The sequence below is a fragment of the Pistacia vera genome, unplaced genomic scaffold (genome assembly GCF_008641045.1).
Source record: "Pistacia vera cultivar Batoury unplaced genomic scaffold, PisVer_v2 Contig32, whole genome shotgun sequence".
NCBI classification, from domain to species: Eukaryota; Viridiplantae; Streptophyta; class Magnoliopsida; order Sapindales; family Anacardiaceae; genus Pistacia; species Pistacia vera.
Window position 1 is genome coordinate 90,520 of NW_022196135.1, and position 24,151 is coordinate 114,670.

Here is a 24,151-nt window from a genome sequence, read left to right on the forward strand (position 1 = left end):
AAATGCTGGCTTGTCCATGAAGAATAATACTATTAAAGAAAAAAAGATGTACCTCTCTCATGAATCATGATTATGGTTGATAGAATATTTGTTTTTGCATGTAGTTTATTTGATATTGAATACACACAAAAGCAACAAAACCCTATTAGTTGAGGAGTAGTAGGACTTTTTTTTTTTTAATTGATTTGTCAATTATATACAGAGAGGTTTTTGTATTCTAGGCTTCACCCTTGTGCCAAGTGGTTTACGCCGCTTTACCTAACCACCCAAATGAGCCAACCTGTAAAGGATTATACTATTCATAAGACATTGCAATGGGCGCTTGATTTATTCATTAAGAATTGGTTTCAGTATTTTGTAATGCAAATGCAATCGTATCACGATGAAGCAAAAAAAGTAACAGTGGACAACACTTATTCTATCTTTTCCTTGAGTTATGTCCAACAGAGGTGGTTGGGTTGGCTTTGTCATGAAGTTAGGCTTTTATTGTTTATGCTTAATCAATCATCCACCTTTTGAAACTTATCCCTTCATAAAACTCAATTAACTACTAATTGAATGACCCATGAACGAACATTTTGTCACTCCATTTATTGGTACAACTTCTAATCGATGTTTAATTTTGGAGGCTAATAATCCATCATTAGGTACCTTGAATTCAGCTCCATTTTTCGAGGTCCACTTAGAAACAAAAGAAAATTCAAAACGCATTCATTAATTATAATTATCGTGAGATAAATCAGGACCAACCTGCGCTTGAGCTGGGCCATTTTCTGAATTCAACATATAGGTTGGTTTATTGAAACTTGCTTCATAGGTGACATGTTGCCTCAATACTAAGCAAATGGACATTCTTCTCCAGAGCCAAAAATGATTGGATTAATTATTATTTTTTATTTTAAGTTTATTCAGTTACAAATATTATTAGGTGTCTTCATCATATAATTTTTGTTGTTTTCTTGTATTGGAGATCAAATGAAAGTAAGAAAGAATGGTTGAATTTCTCATTTGATAGGATTAAGAGAAAGACATATGCAATGTTATAAAGCCAAAGTCAAGGTGATTTCAAGTCTCCAAGATGCTTACATTACATGCTATACTTAATTTAGAAATGACGTGTTCAGATTATTGTTAATTCCAAGTAATTTCTTGATTTTCAACCAACACAATTATTTCCAATTCACACTTCAAAATAACAAATATTCTATTTTGACCCTTCTATCTTATTTAATTTAACTATCTCAAAATTCATTAAAATTTGTGTTTATAATGAGAAGAAGATTGTCCAATTAGAATTCGGACACATCTCACAGTCACAAGGAGATTATTAAAATATAAATTGAATATTTGGCAGCTTTTACTGTTTTTAAATATAATTAATTATTCCTCGCTTAATTGAATTGATGTCACAATTATTGAACCATTTCTGTATCTATCAAAACCAACCGGGCCGAGCAAAACAAGCCCACCCGACAATCCTCTTTCAACCATTGAACTTTACTTACTGTAATATAAGATAATAAAATAAACAACACGCACACAATTCACAATAAAAACTAAAAGTCACACATTACCCAATACCCATCACATTCACTCAGTTATACACTTATACTCACTTCAACACAGTGGCAAAAACCCGTAAATTAAATTTAATCCCGTGGGTAAATTTCCCACCCACCCCAACCACATAGTTTCTTCATCTTCTCCGTCAATTCTAGTCTCGACTACCTTTACTCTCTCTCTCTCTCTCCTCTAAACCAACTCTTCAACTAAATTAAGCGACACTTCTCCGCTAAATCTCTCTCAAGCATTTCACTCTCACTCACTTCACCACCAACACCACCATTTTTAAAAAAAAAAAAAAAATTAAAACAACTGAACTGCTTTCGACGATAAATCGAAACAATCGTCACTCGCATTTCTCACTCTCTCTTTCTCTCTCTGTTCCTTTCGTTTCTTCTCGATCGAGAAGAATCTTGTAGATCTGAGACGTGTGGCGCCAGATCGAACCTAGATGGAGGAGGCGCTGGAACTCGCACGTGCCAAGGACACTAAGGAGCGGATGGCCGGAGTGGAGCGTCTCTATCAATATCTCGAAGCTTCTAGAAAGAGTCTTAGTAGTGCTGAAGTGACTTCGCTTGTGGATACTTGCTTGGATCTCTTGAAGGATAACAATTTTAAGGTTTCTCAAGGCGCGCTTCAGGCTCTTGCCTCCGCTGCTGTGCTATCTGGTGAGCATTTCAAACTGCATTTCAACGCTCTAGTGCCTGCTGTCGTTGAGCGATTAGGGGACGGCAAACAACCTGTTCGTGACGCCGCTAGGCGCCTCTTGCTCACTCTTATGGAGGTATTTTCGTAATTACTGCTCACCTTAATGTTAATCTTGTTTTTAGTCTTTAAATGCTGAAGTTAGATATTATTATTTTTCAAATATTATGCCAAAAGATTTTGTATTCACTTACACGACTTTGCCGTTTCTTTTTTTTATTTCAAGATTTTCAAATATATTTGCGGTTAGAGATATGCTAACGACAGCAGCTAGTTCACTCTCTAGATAATTTTTTTTTAGCAATGGCTTCTGTATGATATTGTGATACAATGTGCCCGATGTTTTCATTTCTTGTTTTCCAATCTAGATAAGTATTGGACTCGTGGCAGAGAGTGAAATAGTAATTAAATTCATTTCTCTTTTTGTGTTATAGATATTATCTCATATTCTGGTGTTTGTCTTTCATCAATTTGTGGTTGTTTTATTGAATGTGAAGTTATTAGCGGGTGTACTTTTATATAATCTGAACTTCTATATACTTGTTTAGATTATGAGAAAACTAATACTTCGTTTTGTCCATGAGAGCTGCCTTCTTGTTTCATTATTCTAATGCAATGTTGCAATTCCTTAGTTTGCATTCCAATTTTTCATTTTTTATCCCAAGTGATGTTCTATTGATTCAGGGATATCATGATTATCATCTCATCATCTACATGAAAATCTTTAATCATTGCCATATCATATGGATACAAATGTTGGGTTACAGACCTGGGAAGTGTAGAATTATTCTATCATAGTGGTTCCTTTTTTTGGTGCTTAACTCCACCATTTACTCTATGGTTGATGAACATCTTCTTTCCAATGTGTTTGCAGTTATTTGGTCCTAGTTCATCTATGTTAGAAACTTCAGCAATTTCATTATGATTAAATATTTTTTATTTAGTGATATGAGATATTGCTAGGTGGTAAAAACTTACAATTTTAATGTTGGGCCCACACCTTTGAGCACCATCAAATATTTCATGAAAAGCAATTGTTTTGAAAGGATTTGTTGTAGTAGCGAGGAATTAGTATTATTAACTAGTTGTCTTGAAACCATTTGTCATGTTATGGAGGTGATAAAGCGATTTTACAACCAAAGATGAAGAAATATCTTCAGTTTATTCTCTTATTTTATATTACATTGCGATCATATCTATCGCTTGGAACAATTTGAAACTCCGTAAAGTTCAAGACATGTTCATAACTTGGTAGCTATTCTGCTGAAGTCTTTTTTTTCTGAGAAAAGGCTCAATCATGACACTTTTGTAACTTGCTGATGCACTACTTATGTTATTGAGTGGACTCTATGTATGAGATCAATTTAATGTTTTATTTTAGTCTGAGTTTTTTATATATTTTTTTTAATAGCTTTAGTATTTTACCATATTAGTAAGATTTGGTATCTAAAGTGATCTTTTTACCAATTTTTAAAGCATATTGAAGGGCTTAAATAAAGTAACAGAAAAATGGAGAATAATAAAAACTGAAAACTTGTATTCCCTTGTATTTCCTTTTCCTAACATAGGAAGAAAANTCGTTTCTTCTCGATCGAGAAGAATCTTGTAGATCTGAGACGTGTGGCGCCAGATCGAACCTAGATGGAGGAGGCGCTGGAACTCGCACGTGCCAAGGACACTAAGGAGCGGATGGCCGGAGTGGAACGTCTCTATCAATATCTCGAAGCTTCTAGAAAGAGTCTTAGTAGTGCTGAAGTGACTTCGCTTGTGGATACTTGCTTGGATCTCTTGAAGGATAACAATTTTAAGGTTTCTCAAGGCGCGCTTCAGGCTCTTGCCTCCGCTGCTGTGCTGTCTGGTGAGCATTTCAAACTGCATTTCAACGCTCTAGTGCCTGCTGTCGTTGAGCGATTAGGGGACGGCAAACAACCTGTTCGTGACGCCGCTAGGCGCCTCTTGCTCACTCTTATGGAGGTATTTTCGTAATTACTGCTCACCTTAATGTTAATCTTGTTTTTAGTCTTTAAATGCTGAAGTTAGATATTATTATTTTTCAAATATTATGCCAAAAGATTTTGTATTCACTTACACGACTTTGCCGTTTCTTTTTTTTATTTCAAGATTTTCAAATATATTTGCGGTTAGAGATATGCTAACGACAGCAGCTAGTTCACTCTCTAGATAATTTTTTTTTAGCAATGGCTTCTGTATGATATTGTGATACAATGTGCCCGATGTTTTCATTTCTTGTTTTCCAATCTAGATAAGTATTGGACTCGTGGCAGAGAGTGAAATAGTAATTAAATTCATTTCTCTTTTTGTGTTATAGATATTATCTCATATTCTGGTGTTTGTCTTTCATCAATTTGTGGTTGTTTTATTGAATGTGCAGTTATTAGCGGGTGTACTTTTATATAATCTGAACTTCTATATACTTGTTTAGATTATGAGAAAACTAATACTTCGTTTTGTCCATGAGAGCTGCCTTCTTGTTTCATTATTCTAATGCAATGTTGCAATTCCTTAGTTTGCATTCCAATTTTTCATTTTTTATCCCAAGTGATGTTCTATTGATTCAGGGATATCATGATTATCATCTCATCATCTACATGAAAATCTTTAATCATTGCCATATCATATGGATACAAATGTTGGGTTACAGACCTGGGAAGTGTAGAATTATTCTATCATAGTGGTTCCTTTTTTTGGTGCTTAACTCCACCATTTACTCTATGGTTGATGAACATCTTCTTTCCAATGTGTTTGCAGTTATTTGGTCCTAGTTCATCTATGTTAGAAACTTCAGCAATTTCATTATGATTAAATATTTTTTATTTAGTGATATGAGATATTGCTAGGTGGTAAAAACTTACAATTTTAATGTTGGGCCCACACCTTTGAGCACCATCAAATATTTCATGAAAAGCAATTGTTTTGAAAGGATTTGTTGTAGTAGCGAGGAATTAGTATTATTAACTAGTTGTCTTGAAACCATTTGTCATGTTATGGAGGTGATAAAGCGATTTTACAACCAAAGATGAAGAAATATCTTCAGTTTATTCTCTTATTTTATATTACATTGCGATCATATCTATCGCTTGGAACAATTTGAAACTTCGTAAAGTTCAAGACATGTTCATAACTTGGTAGCTATTCTGCTGAAGTCTTTTTTTTCTGAGAAAAGGCTCAATCATGACACTTTTGTAACTTGCTGATGCACTACTTATGTTATTGAGTGGACTCTATGTATGAGATCAATTTAATGTTTTATTTTAGTCTGAGTTTTTTATATATTTTTTTTAATAGCTTTAGTATTTTACCATATTAGTAAGATTTGGTATCTAAAGTGATCTTTTTACCAATTTTTAAAGCATATTGAAGGGCTTAAATAAAGTAACAGAAAAATGGAGAATAATAAAAACTGAAAACTTGTATTCCCTTGTATTTCCTTTTCCTAACATAGGAAGAAAACTTGTATTGATAAAAAAAAGGTATATGAGAGAATGAACAAACTATCCACAAAAACAAGGACAGGCTGCCTTCAAAGCCCAAAAGGGATTAATCATCTCAAGAACTAGACAAATTGAGAACCGAAAACCTTGACATGTCAAAGATAGCTATTGTTCCATGTGAAACTATTGTGTCCTTATTGGGTACCATTTTTGTACTCTCGCTCCCCATTCTCTCTCTTGTCTCTTTCCTTTCTTGTGGAGTTCTGTTTTATCTTTATTTTGTCATCCTTTCTCTGACTTGACTCTCTGAGAACTTTCTATTGAGAAAAGTGAACAGACAAATGTACAAATATCTTTTTTCAACACTTACATATGCTTAGGTGTATTATCTGACGGTATTTAAACTTTGCGATGTGCCTAATTCGTTCTTCAGTTTACAAAATGTAAATGCATTGGAAATTTTTAGAATACTTTCTGTTTTGGGCTAGTACCTCATAGAATTTTATGTTTGAGCTTTAGGAAAATGACATTATGATTATGGTGATGTATTATATGTTATTGCATTGGAGGAGATCCGTTAAGTGAAAAAGTGGCTTAGAATAATATATTGAGTGTTGCAGGTTTCTTCTCCAACAATTATTGTTGAAAGAGCAGGTTCTTATGCCTGGACACATAAAAGCTGGAGAGTTCGAGAAGAGTTTGCCCGAACTGTCACATCAGCGATTGGCCTTTTTGCATCTACAGAGCTTCCTCTTCAGCGAGCTATTCTTCCTCCAGTATGACTATATCATTTCTAAATTAGAGCACAGATTTGTTGATTTTTAATTACTTTTAGGGAGTTGAACTGACTAAAATCCTCTTCAATTATCAGATTTTGCAGATGTTGAATGATTCAAATCCTGGTGTTAGGGAAGCAGCTATATTGTGCATTGAGGTTAGTGGAAATTGTGCTATGCTGAACTACTTTCTCCATTTAACTTATTTGTAATATGATCATAGCTTATATTATTAGCAGTAAATTGGAACTCAAAACACTTTTATCTCATTTTTGATATTTGAATATCTAAACCTATTATATATATATAAAAAATCCTATTATCTAAAGCAATTCTTATCTTTGTGAATTGTTTTCTTAATGATTTTTCTTTAAAATTTAATAGTAAGTGAGTATAATCTGTTATCTGCTATTTTATTAATACAACAATCATTATTATCTGGTTTTTGGATCAATGCAATAGCTTAGTTAATGTGATCCTTACAGGTAAAATGGTTTACTATTGGGTTGAATTAGTGGTATCTGTTTTAGATAGTGTAATGAATGCTGTAGTACTCATGCTTTGCTTACTAGAAGTTCCAGCGAGTGATATCCTCCTCCCTGGCATAATTACTTTTAGAATTTCTGGTTGACGTCCAGGATTTCTGGTCTGGAATGGCTCTCTAACCATATTAGTTTGGTTGGTTCTTTTTTCAGGAGATGTATACTCAGGCTGGGCCTCAGTTCCGTGATGAACTTCACCGCCATCATCTTCCTACATCTATGGTTAATATCTAATTGAGAATAAGACATTCCAATTTTTGCAATTTTATTTTCCATAATTTCTAGGAGCTGCAAGTTTCTTGCCTAGTTCTGCCTTTTAGTTCGGAGTGCAGATGTATGATATACAGATGTAAACTCTGGACTTTTTAATGTTGCATCGCCTACTGATAGGAAGAAAAAAACATTTAATTATTTTTTCTTTTTAAGAAAAAAAGAAACATGACACGACCTATAACTGCAGATGAAAGACATTAATGCAAGGCTGGAGAAGATTCAACCACAAGTTCGCTCTTCAGATGGACTTACAAGTACCTTTGCTCCGGTTGAGATGAAGCCTGCAAGCTTTAATCCCAAGAAAAGTAGTCCAAAGGCTAAGAGTTCATCTAGGGAGATGTCTCTTTTTGGAGGTTAGCATCGATTTTTAGTCTAGTTTGTGGTTGTTAAATATTGGAAATGCATGCATCAATTAATTCCCTTACAAAATTCCTGGGTTTTCCAAGTATTTTTTGTTCGCAAATTATGTTTCATATGGTCAGATATTGTCAAGTTTTGCATTGCTGTTAAAGCCATGGTTCAACTACTTGAAAATCTTTGCTTCCCTGTGGATTAATAAAATCTTTGAAAGTCTGCTTGGTGATGTTCTATTGCTTATTGTTCCATCCTTTGCAGGAGAAGACATCACGGAAAAACCGTTAGAACCAATCAAAGTATACTCTGAGAAGGAGCTTATTAGGGAATTTGAAAAAGTTTCTTCTACCCTCGTACCTGAAAAGGATTGGTCTATACGCATTGCTGCAATGCAGAGAGTNATCTAGGGAGATGTCTCTTTTCGGAGGTTAGCATCGATTTTTAGTCTAGTTTGTGGTTGTTAAATATTGGAAATGCATGCATCAATTAATTCCCTTACAAAATTCATGGGTTTTCCAAGTATTTTTTGTTTGCAAATTATGTTTCATATGGTCAGATATTGTCAAGTTTTGCATTGCTGTTAAAGCCATGGTTCAACTACTTGAAAATCTTTGCTTCTCTGTGGATTAATAAAATCTTTGAAAGTCTGCTTGGTGATGTTCTATTGCTTATTGTTCCATCCTTTGCAGGAGAAGACATCACGGAAAAACCGTTAGAACCAATCAAAGTATACTCTGAGAAGGAGCTTATTAGGGAATTTGAAAAAGTTTCTTCTACCCTCGTACCTGAAAAGGATTGGTCTATACGCATTGCTGCAATGCAGAGAGTTGAAGCCCTTGTTTTGGGAGGTTTGTATCCCCGTCTCGCTCATTCTCCCTGTGTTTTAAAGTATTATTTGCTGTTGAAGTAATCATTGCTAAATTAATCTGTGAAATGTTTTAAAATGTACTTGTTTTATTTCCTGTAACCATCTTACAAGGAGTTTCGTGGCTTAAAACATACAGTATTTGCAACTTTTTTTGTGCAATAAATGTTGATATATCTGCTCTGAATAATCTTATCAGGTGCTACTGACTACGCATGTTTTCGGGGACTATTAAAACAAATGGTTGGCCCTTTAAGCACACAATTGTCTGATCGAAGGTCTAGCATTGTAAAGCAGGTGTGTTTATGTTTTCTTCTGTCTACAAGTTTTGGTTGACATGGCCCATATGTGCCTCCTTTCCCCTGTAGGATATTATGATTGCTTGTTTGATCTGTCTCTTTTGATTCTTAGTAGTGCCGAAACCTTTTTTTTTTTTCAGCTCCTGTTAAGCTGTTGTGGCTGTAGGTGTAACTCTGCTTAATTGTGTTTTCTTTTTTCTAGGCTTGCCATCTTTTATGCTTTTTGTCAAAGGAGCTCTTGGGGGACTTTGAAGCGTGTGCTGAAATGTTCATTCCAGTCAGTTCTAATTTCTTCCTTGCTGTCTATTGCAATTTTAGTCTGCTGAAAACATCCTAATTTTTATGGTATGATAATCAGGTCCTTTTCAAGTTGGTTGTGATTACTGTACTTGTAATTGCAGAGTCTGCAGATAACTGCATAAAGACGGTAATTTTTTTTCTTAAGTACTCGGACAGTTTGTCCCTTTTATACAAGTCTTTAGAATTTTCCTGTTTGAAATGTTTTGAAACTCTCTCTCTTCCAGATGTTACGTAATTGCAAAGTTGCTCGTGTGCTTCCTCGCATAGCTGATTGTGCAAAGAATGATCGTAATGCAGTGCTCCGTGCAAGGTATGACCACTCTTCTTTGAATTGATGATGCAGTTTTATGCTGTTGTTCAAATCATCTTTCTTTTGGATTGCAGGTGTTGTGAATATGCCCTGTTGATATTAGAAAATTGGCCTGATGCTCCAGAAATACAGCGATCTGCTGATCTATACGAAGATTTTATTAGGTGTTGTGTTGGTGATGCAATGAGTGAGGTATTTTGGTTGGAAATTTCATTTTCCTTTTTTTTTTTTCCAAAATGTTTGGAGACCTGCATCTGGTCTCTGTGTGCTTTCTTATACTGTCTATTTAATTGACTAAAATACTTCATATCATGTTCTTTTTCCTTTTTCTCTACGTTGCCAGCAATATCGGTTGAAGCCTCGTTATTTGCTTTGTTAGCAATTTTATTCTTGAATCTTAACAGGTACGATCAATTGCAAGAATGTGCTACAGACTTTTTGCAAAGACTTGGCCAGAGCGATCCCGTCGCTTATTTTCATCCTTTGATCCGGTCATTCAAAGGGTATATAGTTTGTCCTTTTCCAAAGAATGTTTTTACATACTACCATTGGTAAGGCCATAGTTTAAAGGGATTATGGTTTTGACAGATAATAAATGAAGAGGATGGTGGGATGCATAGGCGACATGCTTCTCCTTCTCTTCGTGATAGAGGTGGACAAATGTCATTTACCCCTCATGTATCAGCTTCTTCCAACCTTCCTGGATACGGAACTTCTGCCATAGTTGCAATGGACAGAAGTTCAAGTTTATCTTCTGGGACCTCTCTCTCGTCTGGACTTCTTTTGTCACAAACGAAGTCCCTAAATAAAGGTTCTGAACGTAGTCTGGAAAGTGTTCTGCATGCAAGCAAACAAAAAGTCACCGCAATTGAAAGCATGCTCAGAGGTTTGGAAATATCTGAGAAACAAAATCCTTCAGCTCTTCGATCATCTAGTTTGGATCTAGGTATTAAATGTTTTTACCAATTTATGTTTTACTTAGTAGATGAAACCAGCTTTTAGTAATGTTAAGTCATTCCATGATGCAATGGTGACTGATTGCCTGAATGATTAATGAGTTAAAGTGTAAATCATTTATGAGCGGCTAAATATTTTTTTCTTATTGCCCCCTAGTGCAGGAGTTGACCCTCCATCATCTCGTGATCCACCCTTCCCTGCTTCTGTTCCAGCTTCTAATGATCACACAAACACTTCATTGGAATCAACAGCCTCTGGAATCAATAAAAGCAGTAACCGCAATGGTGGCATGATATTGTCTGATATCATTACTCAAATTCAAGCTTCCAAAGATTCTGGTAAATTATCACATCGCGGAAATTTGGCAAATGAGTCTTTGTCATCACTTTCATCTTACTCAGCTAGAAGGGCTTCTGAAAGGCTACAAGAAAGAGGTATTGAAGAGAATAATGACATTAGGGAGGCTAGGCGCTTTGCGAACTCACACGCTGACAGGCAGTATTTGGATTCTCCTCATAAAGATGGAAACTTTAGGGATTCCCAACACAATTATGTTCCCAATTTCCAGAGACCACTTTTGAGAAAGCATGTATCTGGGCGGATGTCTGCTGGAAGGAGAAGGAGTTTTGATGAGAGCCAGCTGTCACTTGGGGAAATGTCAAATTACACCGATGGTCCAGCCTCTCTCAATGATGCTCTTAGTGAAGGACTGAGTTCAAGTTCTGACTGGTCTGCTAGGGTTGCTGCTTTTAATTATCTGCGGTCGTTGCTGCAACAAGGCCCAAAAGGTGTTCAAGATGTAATTCAAAGTTTTGAGAAAGTAATGAAGTTGTTCTTCCAGCACCTGGATGATCCCCACCATAAAGTTGCACAGGCAGCTCTTTCAACACTAGCAGATATTATTCCTTCTTGCCGGAAGCCCTTTGAGAGTTACATGGAAAGGATCTTGCCCCATGTTTTCTCACGGCTGATTGATCCAAAGGAGTTAGTTAGGCAACCTTGTTCTACAACCTTGGACATTGTAAGCAAAACTTATAGTGTAGATTCTCTCTTGCCCGCATTGCTCCGTTCACTGGATGAGCAGCGGTCACCAAAGGCCAAGTTGGCTGTTATTGAGTATGCTATAAGTTCCTTTAACAAGCATGCAACAAACTCTGAAGGCGCTGGTAATATTGGCATCCTAAAGTTATGGCTTGCTAAGTTGACACCATTGGTCCATGACAAAAATACTAAGCTTAAGGAAGCAGCTATTACATGCATTATATCTGTTTACTCCCATTATGATTCGATCGCTGTGCTTAATTTCATTCTTAGTTTATCAGTTGAAGAACAAAATTCCTTGAGACGGGCCCTGAAACAGTACACACCTCGTATTGAGGTGGATCTAATGAACTATTTGCAGAGCAAGAAAGAGCGGCAGCGTCTCAAGTCCTCTTATGACCCATCTGATGTTGTTGGAACCTCTTCAGAAGAAGGATACGTTATTGCATCCAAAAAGAGTCATTACTATGGAAGGTATTCTTCTGGTTCTGTTGACAGTGATGGTGGCAGGAAATGGAGTTCCGTTCAAGACTCAACCCTTATCACAGGCAGTATGGGTCATGCAACTTCTGATGAACCCAAGGAGAACTTGTATCAGAACCTTGAGACTGGTTCTAATGCTGATTTTAATTCAAAAGCTAAGGATCTGACAAGTTCAAACACGTACCTGGAGGGTTTGTCTTCACCACGTGTGGACATTAATGGTTTGATGAGCTCTGACCCCTTAGGGGTCTCTGAAGGTGTTGGACATAAGAATGAAATTTCATCTGAAATGGACCTTAATTTTCATAAACCAGCGGCCATAAAGATCAACTCTATTGTGGATGCTGGACCTAGCATTCCCCAAATTCTTCACCTGGTGAGCTTTGTGTCAGCATATCTTTCTCCATAATAGTTTACTTGTCAGAGTAATTGTAGTTTTGACATATAATAAAAATCTTCTCATTTGATGGGGGCTTTCTTTTGTATTGTTTTTAGATTTGTAACGGGAACGATGGAAGCCCTACTACAAGTAAGCATGGTGCACTTCAGCAACTAATTGAAGCTTCTATGGCTAGTGATCAATCAATTTGGAACAAGGCATGATAAGTTTCTGCCATATACTTTCTCTTACTCTGTGTTTGCAGTATTTCAATTTACATTTATTAAATATTGATGTCCATTTTTCAAATATTTGCAGTACTTTAATCAGATTTTGACAGCTGTACTTGAGGTGTTGGATGATGCTGATTCTACAATTAGGGAGGTTGCTCTTTCATTGATAAATGAAATGCTCAAGAATCAGGTCTGTTACATGGCTCATTACGTTTATTTCCTTTTTGTCTAATGAGTTTGTAACTTATGTGTTCCCACTCTTTCATCCTTACAGAAAGATGCCATGGAAGATTCTGTCGAGTTAGTCATTGAGAAGCTGCTTCATGTTACAAAAGATGTTGTTCCCAAAGTAATTATATTCAACAGGTTCTTTGACCATATTCTTTACATGTAGTTGGTGTCTAAATGTTTTCATCCATATGCAGGTTTCAAGTGAAGCCGAGCACTGCTTGACAATTTTGTTATCTCAGTATGATCCATTCAGATGTTTGAGTGTATGTGTTTCTGAATTCCCTCTCTCTTTCTCTCAGTCACTCACATGCCTCATAAATGGCTGTAATTAGCTTTATTGTCTCTTCTCAATGAAATAATACCATGGAAAAAGAATATTTCTTTTGGCTCTGTTTCGATGTAGTTTGCTTGATAATAATGAATGTTGCTGTTAATGTTTTATATTACAGGTTATTGTCCCGTTGTTGGTCACTGAAGATGAGAAAACTCTTGTTATTTGCATAAACTGTTTAACAAAGGTACTATTCCGACTATTATATTTTTTTCATGCCATGTTCCAAAAATACACTATGTTTCTTTTGGGCAACAATACTTCTTGTAGGGTTGTTGGTCTATGTGTTTTATTAGTTAAATTTTTGAAATAGATGAAGAATAATTTATTTTCATACAAAAATTTGTCAAACTTGTAACTTTTTGGTTTTTACTGTCAATAACTATTGTGCTAATCTGCTTTTCAAAATTTTCAGCTTGTGGGTCGGCTCTCACAGGAGGAACTGATGGCTCAGTTGCCATCGTTTTTACCTGCTCTTTTTGAAGCTTTTGGAAACCAGAGCGCAGATGTTCGCAAGGTATTTATTTCTTTTGTATATAGTTGTAATTATTTTTTCATGTCTGCAATTTTGTTATCTATCAGCTGAAGTAAATGCTCGCTAGAACTATAATACTATTATGAGAAATCTCTGCCATATGTACCCAACCTGCTTTTGTTTTTGGCATTCTATTTTGCCTTTTATTTTATTTATTTATTTAATTTTGGCTAATTTGATAACTTTTTTTATTTATTATTTATTTATTTGGTGGTATGTTGGATGGTACAGACTGTTGTTTTCTGTTTAGTGGATATTTATATCATGCTGGGTAAAGCATTCTTGCCATACTTGGAGGGACTTAACAGTACACAACTGCGGTTGGTGACCATTTATGCTAATAGGATCTCACAGGCTCGGACGGGTACCACCAATAATGCAAACCAATGATTAGGTGTTTCTTTTGGGATGAAATTGTGGGTCTGGGTTGTTGCTTATTCATTGTTGTGTATTTGTATATTGTGTGAATGTATTTTGAGGGTTTTTTCTTGTAGTTCTATTTTATGGTTTAGATATATATTACTTTTGTCCCATGTTTGAGTTTGTGTTGTTTTGAGGGAGAGTGATTTTGGGGAAGGAAACAAATTTCGGTAACTATTATGCCCGTGTTGTAATGAACGATTGAACAGTATCTGTTATATTACTATATTCAAGAAAGAAAATTGGTTTTGGAGAAAATCCTACTCTCTTAGTCTCTTTTGCAAAATTTTACCAACAAATAACCGCAAAAATCCATCAATTGATTTTTAGCATTTTGTCTGGTAATCAGAAATCCATTTTATATAACTCTGGAGAATAGACATAGCAAGCAGGATCTTAACTCATGAATCATGATAGATAACATGCTGGACAAGACTACCAAAAAATCTTAAAATAATTAAAATATGATCTCTATTTTCAATATTTTTACAAGGATCTAGTATCCAAATACAGGGGGAAGATTATTCTGTTTTCATTCAGGGGAAATTATCTCAACCCTAGAATATATTCGATCTCTATTATTTTCTTATCTTTTAAATTCTTTATTTCTAGAGTATTAGTTTGTAATTACAACTAAATTAAACATTTATAGGTGCGTTTGGTTTAGGGAATGTTATACTACTGAAAATATTATATTAACAGAAAGATAAATTAAGATTATTAGAAATGTTTAGAGAAATGTGTATGACTAGGTTGTAATAAATTGGTGGGTATGTTATCTAAATTACCATCTTTTTTAAATATTAATATATTATTACTTTTTGAATAATTTTTTTAACTCTCTACATTTGATATTTTTCTAAAACACCCCAACCACATAGAAGTTTAATTTCTAATAAAATCACCTCAAACCACAACCAGCCACCACCACCATTGCGGGGGCAACAGTGGCCAGAACGATGCACGATTAACCAGATCTAACTGTTTCTAGTCGGATCCGTGGATGGATGTGGTCGAAAATGGCTATAGAACTGGCTGTTGATGGCCAGACCTATGGTCGTTGTCAACGAACAACAACCAAAGATCTGGCTGTCATTAACGGCCAGATAGGTGCATGTCTGGCCAGATCTGACCGGTTGTGTGCTGTTCTGACACCTGCGGCCAACGATGGTGGCCAAATCCGACCACTAGTCTTAAGTAATTTTTTTCAAGTTCAAGGGTATTTATGTCCTAAAATGTTTGTATATAATGATAAAATAGTTTATGAATATTTTTGTAAATTGTTTTTAAAATAAGGGCATTATTGTCTAAAAATTTTAATAATCAATGGTAGAAATTGTAACAAAAATAAGATTACTAAGTAATCTTAAAATACTTAATAAAATAGTGATATTCAGATTATCTTCTATATAACCAACAGTAATTATTATTGGTTTAAAGATTACAACTAAATGTGATAATATAAGTAACATAAAAGTAAGAGGGGATAATCTAAACCCTATGTGTTATTAGCCGTTTATTTCTCTCTTTGAGAGGTTACAAGGGATGATAGTATTCTCCCCCTATATGTTATTAGCTGTTTATTTCTCTCTTTGAGAGCTTACAAGGGATGATAGTATTCTTCTATCAGTCAAATCTTTATTATAGCCAAGACTAAGCAGACGTGAAATTACGTATAAAACAAGCATATAATTACAGTAGGCACTTTAGTCGTATTAAAATACAACCTCATTAATGGGGTTGCTGGTCTTAATAAAACCTTGCATTATTTACTTTGTTGAATATGTCTTGGATTCCCCCATAAATAGACTGCAAATGCTTGATGAATAAGTTTACAGCCACTCACCCTCCTCTAGTTACTGTGGATTACGCAGTAGATTTGCCAGTTAAGAAGCTGATACACTTCTTTCTAATTAAAGTAAAAATAACAGATATTTTCTTTTTTTATAAAGAAAGTTTGAAAGGTTTTTTTCATTTTTCATTTAAATACCATTGTAAACTCTGATTTTAAAGTTATAGTTACTAGGGTAGCCGGAAAGATGGAAAAAAGAGAACTAAAGCAGGTGAGAAATATAAATCAATCATAAAATTGTTTACCATAATTTGCAAAAAGTTTGAAGATGCTCTGAAGATTTCTTTAGTGTTGTTATCCACATATATGGAAAAAAATCACGTTGATAGATTTTGTGGATTTTGAACAAAATCCAACTGGTACACTCGATATCTCAGAGCATCCACAGTTTCCATTTTTCTCTCACTGCAAACCTTTTTTAACCAGAAATACTACTCTCAGCATGTCATCATCATTCGCTTTTCTAGCAATTTGAAGTGACTTTTTTTTTTTGTTTTTCTCTCTATCAGAGAGGTAAGTGGTGATTCCGTTGACAGCAGCAACCCTTCTTATTTTCTCTTCTTCTTAATTGTTTTTCTCATCATTCGTAAGGTTTTCCATGCACCATGAAATTAACTGATGAACTTTGTATATGTGTTGTGTTAGGGAATATTAAAGAAGCTGATGTCTCGTTTCATGAGAGGTGGTGAAGACAAAGCAGTAAATAAAGATGGGAGAAGCAAGATAAGAGCTTTGGTTGTAGATGATAGCATGGTGAACCGAACCATTCATCACAAACTATTGCAGAATCTTGGCATTGAAAATCAAGTAGTTGGTAATGGCAAAGAAGCTGTTGATGCCCACTCTTCTGGCAATTATTTTGACCTCATTTTGATGGATATGGACATGCCTGTCATGAATGGAATTGAGGCAACAAGGAGGCTTCGCGCAATGGGCGTTCGTAGCTTGATTGCAGGCGTCACAACGCGGTCTCTAGAGCAAGAAAAGCAAGAGTTCATGGAAGCTGGTTTAGATGATTATCAAGAGAAGCCATTGACAGCAGCTAAGCTTGTTTCTATAATACATAAGATCAACCAATCCAGTTCAACTCCTCGATAGTTAATCTCCCATGTAAACTCTCTATGGTTTCTTCATGGATCTGTTGTTGTATGATCAGTCAAGATAAGCCGTGTATCTCATCATCCAATTTTATAGTCGAGCCTGTTTTTCCGGCGTTGATTTCTTTGTCTTCAATTAATAATATAGCCAAATTGTAACGAGGTGAAACTTATTTTTCTATAAATCAAATGATACAATAAGAGTTCTGATTCTTCTGAACAAAACCCATTTACAAGGATTTAGCCGTATCTTCAATTATTTGAACCGAGACATATAAGTTTACTTGCGCAAACAATTTGAATGATCAAATCTTAAAGTTAAAAGATAGGGTAGAGTATTTTCTAAGCAAGAATTTAGGATGTCAAAATTTACACCAATTATGGAAAGGTGGAATGAATATTATTTGTATATTCATCCAATAATATGATGACACATATACCTTTTTAATTATCATTATTATTTTAATTAACTACAATTATTATTATTTATTCTTGGTTTTAAAAATAATTACTTAAAATAAAAATTATATACAAATGTAATAAATGGGAATGGGGCTGTTTAGCAATCAAGAGAAACCTTTAGTACTGAGTCACTCCTAGGCCCAAGTAAGATACGAAATAGATATTCCTCATAGTCCGCGGCCCACACAAAAACCCTAAACCCCAAGACACGCGCTCTGTCTCTCCCTCCCTCTCCCACTTAGCTTTCTTTCTCAAAACTTCTCTGCAGAGCGTAGACGGTAGAACCTCACAACCATGTATCGTTTTGCCTCTAGTCTTGCATCCAAAGCCAGGTTTTTTATGTTTTCCTTATTTTATCATTATTGAATTTCCAACAATGATTTTTTATTTTATTTGTTTTCAATTGTGTGTGTGTGTGTGTTTTTTTTTCTCATCTTATTTTTGTGTTGTTTATTGTATTGTAGGTTGGCGAAGAATAGTACACAGCTGGTGAGATTGCATTATAATCCATGTTGCTTTTCTTGTTGTGTTGGTTATTAAGTGCGTTATTTGATGTGAATTTTATTTATTTATTTGTTCAGGTTGGTAATAGATTGAGTTGGAGCAGAAACTATGCGGCCAAGGACATTAAATTTGGTGTTGAAGCTCGTGCTTTAATGCTTAAGGGCGTTGAAGAACTCGCTGATGCTGTCAGAGTTACCATGGGGCCTAAAGTGAGTGATTCTATCACTCTTCATTCGTAACAATTTATACTTGTTTTTGGTGTTGTGATGGACAGTTGGCAATCTTGAGACAGTCAGAGTTTGGTTTTTATCTTTTTAAAATTTTTGGTACTTGTGGATTTTTTAATTTTTTTTAATATCTGGCTTTTTTTTTTAATATTTATGTAATATTATTGGCAATCATTCTGTAGGGTCGTAATGTTGTTTTGGAACAAAGTTTTGGGGCTCCGAAGGTGACAAAAGATGGTGTTACAGTAGCAAAGAGCATTGAATTCCAAGATAGGGTCAAGAACATCGGTGCTAGCCTTGTAAAGCAGGTTGCAAATGCTACAAATGATGTGGCTGGTGATGGTGAGTGGTGCATTCTTATCAGTAAACACTTGATTTATTTTTGTTGACCACAAGGCTGTCTTGTTTGCAACATTCTTGTTTTGTTTGAGTGCAAAGGTAGTTGTCTCTGTATGGAGGAATAGTTCCTAGTTATAAAACGGTTTTCAATGTGCTCAAGTATTTTCATAAACTCTTCTGCAATGGGCCTGGTTACTCATGACGTTTCAATGTGTTTGCTTGCAGGAACTACATGTGCAACTGTCCTAACCCGAGCTATATTTACTGAAGGATGCAAGTCAGTGGCTGCAGGTATGAATGCAATGGACCTGAGACGAGGGATTACAATGGCAGTTGATGCTGTTGTGACAAATTTAAAGGGCAGAACACGTATGATCAGCACATCTGAAGAAATTGCCCAGGTTTGCTTTCTGACTTTTGCTTAGCTTGGAAATGGGGAGGATTATATGGGACTTTGGAGAAGCAATTTCATTGAACATGTTAGTGAGGTATGATATTTGTCTATAAAGGTTGGAACAATATCAGCAAATGGAGACAGAGAAATCGGAGAGCTCATAGCCAAGGCTATGGAGAAAGTTGGAAAAGAAGGTGTTATTACCATTTCTGTAAGTTGTTAATTCATCCATTTTTGTTACTCTAGGGTTTTAGATTGAATTTTGTGTAGTGCAGTTTGTATTTTATTGTCCTAAGTTCCCTTTCCTCTTTTCTTTTTCCTGCACTTCACCAGTGTTGTTGTTTACTATCTCTATAGTTAGTGGATGTGTATATTGGCTGCTTTGCAGTTTTTTCATGTATTCTTTCAATTGCATTGTACCTTTGATCTCCGTTTCTTACCTTAAAGTGAAGTTCATGTCAGTTTCTCTTCCTTCAAGTTATTTTCTTTCTATAGAGTTAAACATTTACCTGTCAATTATATTTTTGACTCTCAATTATCTGGCAAATGATTTTTTTTTCTCCCTCAAAATTTTTACAGGATGGGAAAACACTGTATAATGAATTAGAGGTTGTTGAGGGAATGAAGCTAGACAGGGGCTATATATCACCTTACTTCATCACCAATCAGAAGAACCAAAAATGTGTAAGCAGTTGATATATCCATGAATTAATTGGTACATTGGTTGTAAATTAGATTAAATGGGATGGTATGGATTTCTCCTGAATATTATGTTGCTTCATCCTTAGTGTTAACAAATTGCTGGTGTCATTTTTTTCAGGAATTAGAAAATCCGCTCATTCTAATCCATGAGAAGAAAATTTCGAACTTAAATGCTATTGTGAAAGTACTGGAGTTGGCTTTAAGGGTAAGTAAATTCAAAAACAGAAAATGGAATTGTGAGTTTATTTATAATAAATTTACCAAGTTGTTTTGTTTTCTCAGAGTCAAAGGCCTTTATTGATTGTTGCTGAAGATGTTGAAAGTGAAGCCTTAGCAACTCTTATCATAAACAAGCTTCGTGCTGGAATCAAGGTAATCTTATACATGTCCATATTAGTTTTGTTTTTGCAAGGTTCTGTTTCTATGTTGTTTAATTGTGGTGGCTTTATGAAATCGGTTGAAGGTTTGTGCCATCAAAGCCCCTGGATTTGGAGAAAATAGGAAGGCCAGCATGCAAGACCTTGCTGTTCTCACAGGAGGCCAGGTAGGTTCATTTGGTAAAATCTCTTCACCCGGCTTTCCATTATGAGATGATTCACAAATCAATATGTTCCTATCTTTTTCAATTTTAGGTTATAACTGAAGAGCTTGGGATGAACCTTGAAAAGGTGGTGCCAGAAATGTTTGGTTCATGCAAAAAGGTTAGATATATCAATAATATGATGCATATTTTCACAATTTTTGGCATTAAAATCCAGTCTTTGCTGTAGAGTACATTAAGAGCAAGTTTTGTTCGAAATATATCTTAGTCCTCTTGATCATTGTAGGTTACAGTATCAAAGGATGACACTGTTGTTCTTGATGGGTCTGGTGACAAGAAAGCCATTGAAGAAAGATGTGAAGAGGTTTGTGTTTTGGCTGTTTTACTTGTTTCTTCAATAATTTCTTAGGCTTTCTGAGCTTATTTATTACTTGATTTGTGCCTTGTGATCACTATTGCAGTTGAGAGCCACAATTGAATTGAGCACTTCAGACTATGACAAGGAGAAGTTACAAGAGCGCCTTGCTAAGCTTTCTGGTGGTGTTGCAGTTTTAAAGGTTTGGTTATCTGAATTACATATTGATTCCTGCAAGCATTTGTTCTAACTTTTTTACTATATGGTGCCTGCCCTCTTATTAGAACACAAACTGATAGAAGTCTCTAATATTGTTAGGTTGGCGGAGCTAGTGAAACAGAAGTGGGTGAAAAGAAGGATAGAGTTACTGATGCCCTAAATGCTACTAAGGCTGCAGTGGAGGAAGGGATTGTACCTGGTAAGCCTTTTCTTTTAGAGTTTTTATTAGCCCATCTTGTTGTACATGTGTATCACATTTTTCATATTCCTATGTATTTGTAGGTGGTGGTGTTGCACTTCTCTATGCCTCAAAGGAGCTGGACAAATTGCAAACTGCAAATTTTGATCAGAAGATTGGTGTTCAGATTATCCAGAACGCTCTCAAGGTTTTATGCTTCTTCTAATTGTTTCTTTCTCAAGCTGTGAGCTAAGATTTATTTGATGTCCTAAGCTTGAGCCTGAGCTCTGTTAAAACGTGAAAATTTTACAAAGACTCATTTAACAAAGCCACAAGAAGTCCTCAATCATTTTTGGGGGAAAATTACACAACTTTAGTCATATTTGTCAAAAGTGGAAAACCTTGGTATATTATATTGAAAGTCAAAATCATGCTACGTCCAACTTAGTCGCAGACCCAGGTTATGAGACATGATTCATGAGAAGCAGTCAGTTGGTAGGAGGTTGCTTCTGGAGCTTACTTTACAATACACTTGTAATCTTACTGATTGAGTCTCTACCTCAGATGCCCGTGTACACAATTGCTTCAAATGCTGGAGTTGAGGGGTCAGTGGTTGTTGGCAAGCTATTGGAACAGGAAAATCCTGACCTTGGATATGATGCAGCTAAAGGTTCCTTTTTCCTTTTTCCTAACAAAGAAAAAAAAAAATCTTTGATTTCCAGTATTCAGTTTAGTAGATTGAGTTAGATGAAAACTCTCTGTGTTTAATCTGTACCAGGTGAATATGTAGATATGATTAAGTCAGGGATTATTGATCCATTGAAAGTCATAAGAACAGCCTTGGTGGATGCCGCAAGGTAACTTGTTGAACCTCTCAACTTCTCATTTTTGCTTAATCCAGCAACTTGTAATTATTGGATGTTGTGTAGTGTATCCTCATTGATGACTACAACTGAGGCAATCGTCGTTGAGCTACCAAAGGATGAGAAGGAAGCTCCAGCAATGGGAGGAGGCGGAGGCATGGGCGGCATGGGAGGCATGTACTAAGTTTTCCATTGGGGGCGATCATGGTACTGTATTTGAAAAAAAAAATATCTTTTATCATTTTTTACTTATCAACTATTAAAACATGAGCAGAATATTAGGTTAGAGAAGGGCACATTCTTCCTCTTAAGTTATTTATCTCTCCCCTCCATAAATGAGTTATCCATTTTTTTTTCTCTCTATAGTCTCAATCAGTCTCTATCTTTGAAGTTATTTGTGGGGCCTACATGGCTTTATCGTAGCTATAGCCAATGCTTGGTAAGGTTGATCATCAATAGGATATAAATTTTTAAGATTTAAACACGTTATTGACTTGTCAGTCTGTAAAAAGGTTCAAGTTGGTGCTTCTGTCCCTAATCGGATGTCCTAATAGTATGACACCAGGGCCCTTGAAATGATGAGTAGTTATTGTTTGAAGGCATAGTTATTGTTTGAAGGCAATTATTTGATAGTCAAATTTAGAGGCCTTGGATTGATGTAATAATTTGAGTACAATTTTCAATATTTTTGGTAACATGTCATTCTCAAATCTCAATTCAATAAGTAGCATCGGTTTTAGAAGTAGATTACGATGTAGTGTCTTTATATTTCCGAGTATTTTGTATTAAATTGCTTGATAATGTGTCAATCATGCGGGGATGTTGTATATTCATGCTTCTGCTAAAAGGTTATTACTATACTATACAACCCACACAAATGGACTTTATTTTCATCATTTAATAAAAGGAAAATATGGAGTTTGAATTTTGAAATAATTTTAGGGGTTGGACGTGGGGGATGAAGGGCATTTCCCACTCGGGAGCCACTTAACAAAGGAGTAGTGGGTGAGGGTGAGATGGAAGATAAGTGCGTCCGTTCCGCATGGAACACCAGCTGTCGGTTAACAGGCCAACATGGCACGCTTTCCACTTGACACGTCGGCACACCTTACGATGCATTCTTTAATGACTCCTGTTATTATACTTATTCATAATTGATTGTTTTTATTTAATCATCCCAACTCAAGTGTGAAACTGAAACAAATCCTTGTTTTGACCAATTGCTTCATTTTATAGTTGAATTTGTATGAGTATGTTTTGTCTTCATTTAAATGTGTTGTATGAAGGTTACAGATACTGATCAAATAACTATTACAGTAAAATATTAATGATTGTTTGATGTAATTCAAACTTTGTAATTATTGTTTTGTATGATTTTCTTCTCAACGTATCTTTACAGAATCACATAATTTAACCTAATTTTATCATTGAATATTTGATTAAAAGTATCATAACCTTCACATCTGACTTTTAATTAGTTGGTGTGTTTACCCATATAATACAAAAAAATATATCTATATTTAATGGACTCACTATAGTCTTAACTCTTCCTACAAATATACAATATCAAACCTGTATTATATATATATATATATAGTCTTAGGACTAATTAATTCAAACAAATTTGCTGTATAATTAGTATGATGTAAATAGATAAATATAAATTAAATAATTGATAAGGATTAAATATTATCAATTATTTATCGGGAGAACGACTTTTCCCACCCAAGGTTTGGCGAAACAACACTTTCCCACCCATCAAGTTTCAAAATGACACTTTCCCACCCTTCGTCAGATTCTGTTAGTGATTTCTGAAATTATTTTTCTAAAAGACAGAAATACCTTTAAATAGTTTATTATAAATAAAAATTTAGTTAAGTGAAAGTCTTTACTCAAGTGTAAAGATACATTTTTTCCTTTGTCTATTTAATTAATTAGGAATATTAACTATTAAGATTTTCTATGTTAATTAGTCAAAATGAAAAACATTATATTAGTAGATTATTGAATAATAGTGATGAGATATTTATGACATTATAACTAAATAAATATTAAGGTTATTTAACTTTAAACAATTTCATAGTATTACTCTTAACTTTTTAGTTAGGGCTAACTATTTTTTTTTTTTTTTTTGACTTTTTAATATCTTACTTTTTGGCTAATTCAAAAATTAAAAAAAAAAATTATAAAGTCAAATATTTAATGGTATTTTCGTCTTTTCAATCAAATATTAACAGAAAACATAACAGATTTTGACGAAGAGTGGAAAATTGTCATTTTGAAACTTGATGGGTGAGAAAGTGTCATATTGCTGAACCTTGGGTGGGAAAATGTCGTTCTCCCATTATTTATCATAGAAGTCCATCATT

General features: G+C 34.9%; 3 protein-coding genes across 4 annotated transcripts; all 3 read left to right on the forward strand.

Moving 5' to 3' along the window:
* Positions 1-1,732: 1,732 nt before the first annotated feature.
* LOC116136751 (CLIP-associated protein) lies at positions 1,733-14,298 on the forward strand. 2 transcript variants are annotated; one of them, XM_031422415.1, is made up of 22 exons: positions 1,733-1,982; positions 3,878-4,242; positions 6,341-6,496; positions 6,592-6,654; positions 7,192-7,260; positions 7,499-7,664; positions 8,355-8,513; positions 8,730-8,827; positions 9,032-9,106; positions 9,188-9,256; positions 9,354-9,439; positions 9,514-9,631; positions 9,844-9,942; positions 10,028-10,385; positions 10,558-12,296; positions 12,416-12,517; positions 12,618-12,722; positions 12,807-12,881; positions 12,958-13,026; positions 13,213-13,281; positions 13,510-13,611; positions 13,861-14,298. In XM_031422415.1, the coding sequence occupies exons 2-22, from the start codon at positions 3,910-3,912 to the stop codon at positions 14,017-14,019; spliced, it is 4,269 nt and encodes a 1,422-aa protein (XP_031278275.1). In that variant the 5' UTR covers positions 1,733-1,982; positions 3,878-3,909; the 3' UTR covers positions 14,020-14,298. The 2 variants fall into 2 exon arrangements, with proteins under 2 accessions (XP_031278275.1, XP_031278274.1); XM_031422414.1 differs by lacking the exons at positions 1,733-1,982; positions 3,878-4,242; positions 6,341-6,496; ... (1 more) ...; positions 7,192-7,260; positions 7,499-7,664 and adding an exon at positions 8,073-8,092.
* Positions 14,299-16,088: 1,790 nt separating this feature from the next.
* Positions 16,089-16,999, forward strand: LOC116136784 (two-component response regulator 24-like). Its single transcript, XM_031422457.1, has 2 exons — positions 16,089-16,112; positions 16,547-16,999. Exons 1-2 carry the CDS (start codon positions 16,089-16,091, stop codon positions 16,997-16,999), a joined length of 477 nt encoding a protein of 158 aa, XP_031278317.1.
* A 667-nt stretch (positions 17,000-17,666) lies between these two features.
* LOC116136753 (chaperonin CPN60-2, mitochondrial-like) lies at positions 17,667-22,143 on the forward strand. Its single transcript, XM_031422416.1, has 18 exons — positions 17,667-17,792; positions 17,925-17,949; positions 18,042-18,173; positions 18,374-18,533; positions 18,756-18,931; positions 19,040-19,135; positions 19,504-19,608; positions 19,745-19,831; positions 19,909-19,998; positions 20,090-20,170; positions 20,259-20,327; positions 20,454-20,531; positions 20,629-20,724; positions 20,841-20,940; positions 21,024-21,127; positions 21,484-21,589; positions 21,698-21,776; positions 21,849-22,143. Exons 1-18 carry the CDS (start codon positions 17,755-17,757, stop codon positions 21,964-21,966), a joined length of 1,740 nt encoding a protein of 579 aa, XP_031278276.1. The 5' UTR covers positions 17,667-17,754; the 3' UTR covers positions 21,967-22,143.
* Positions 22,144-24,151: the final 2,008 nt, after the last annotated feature.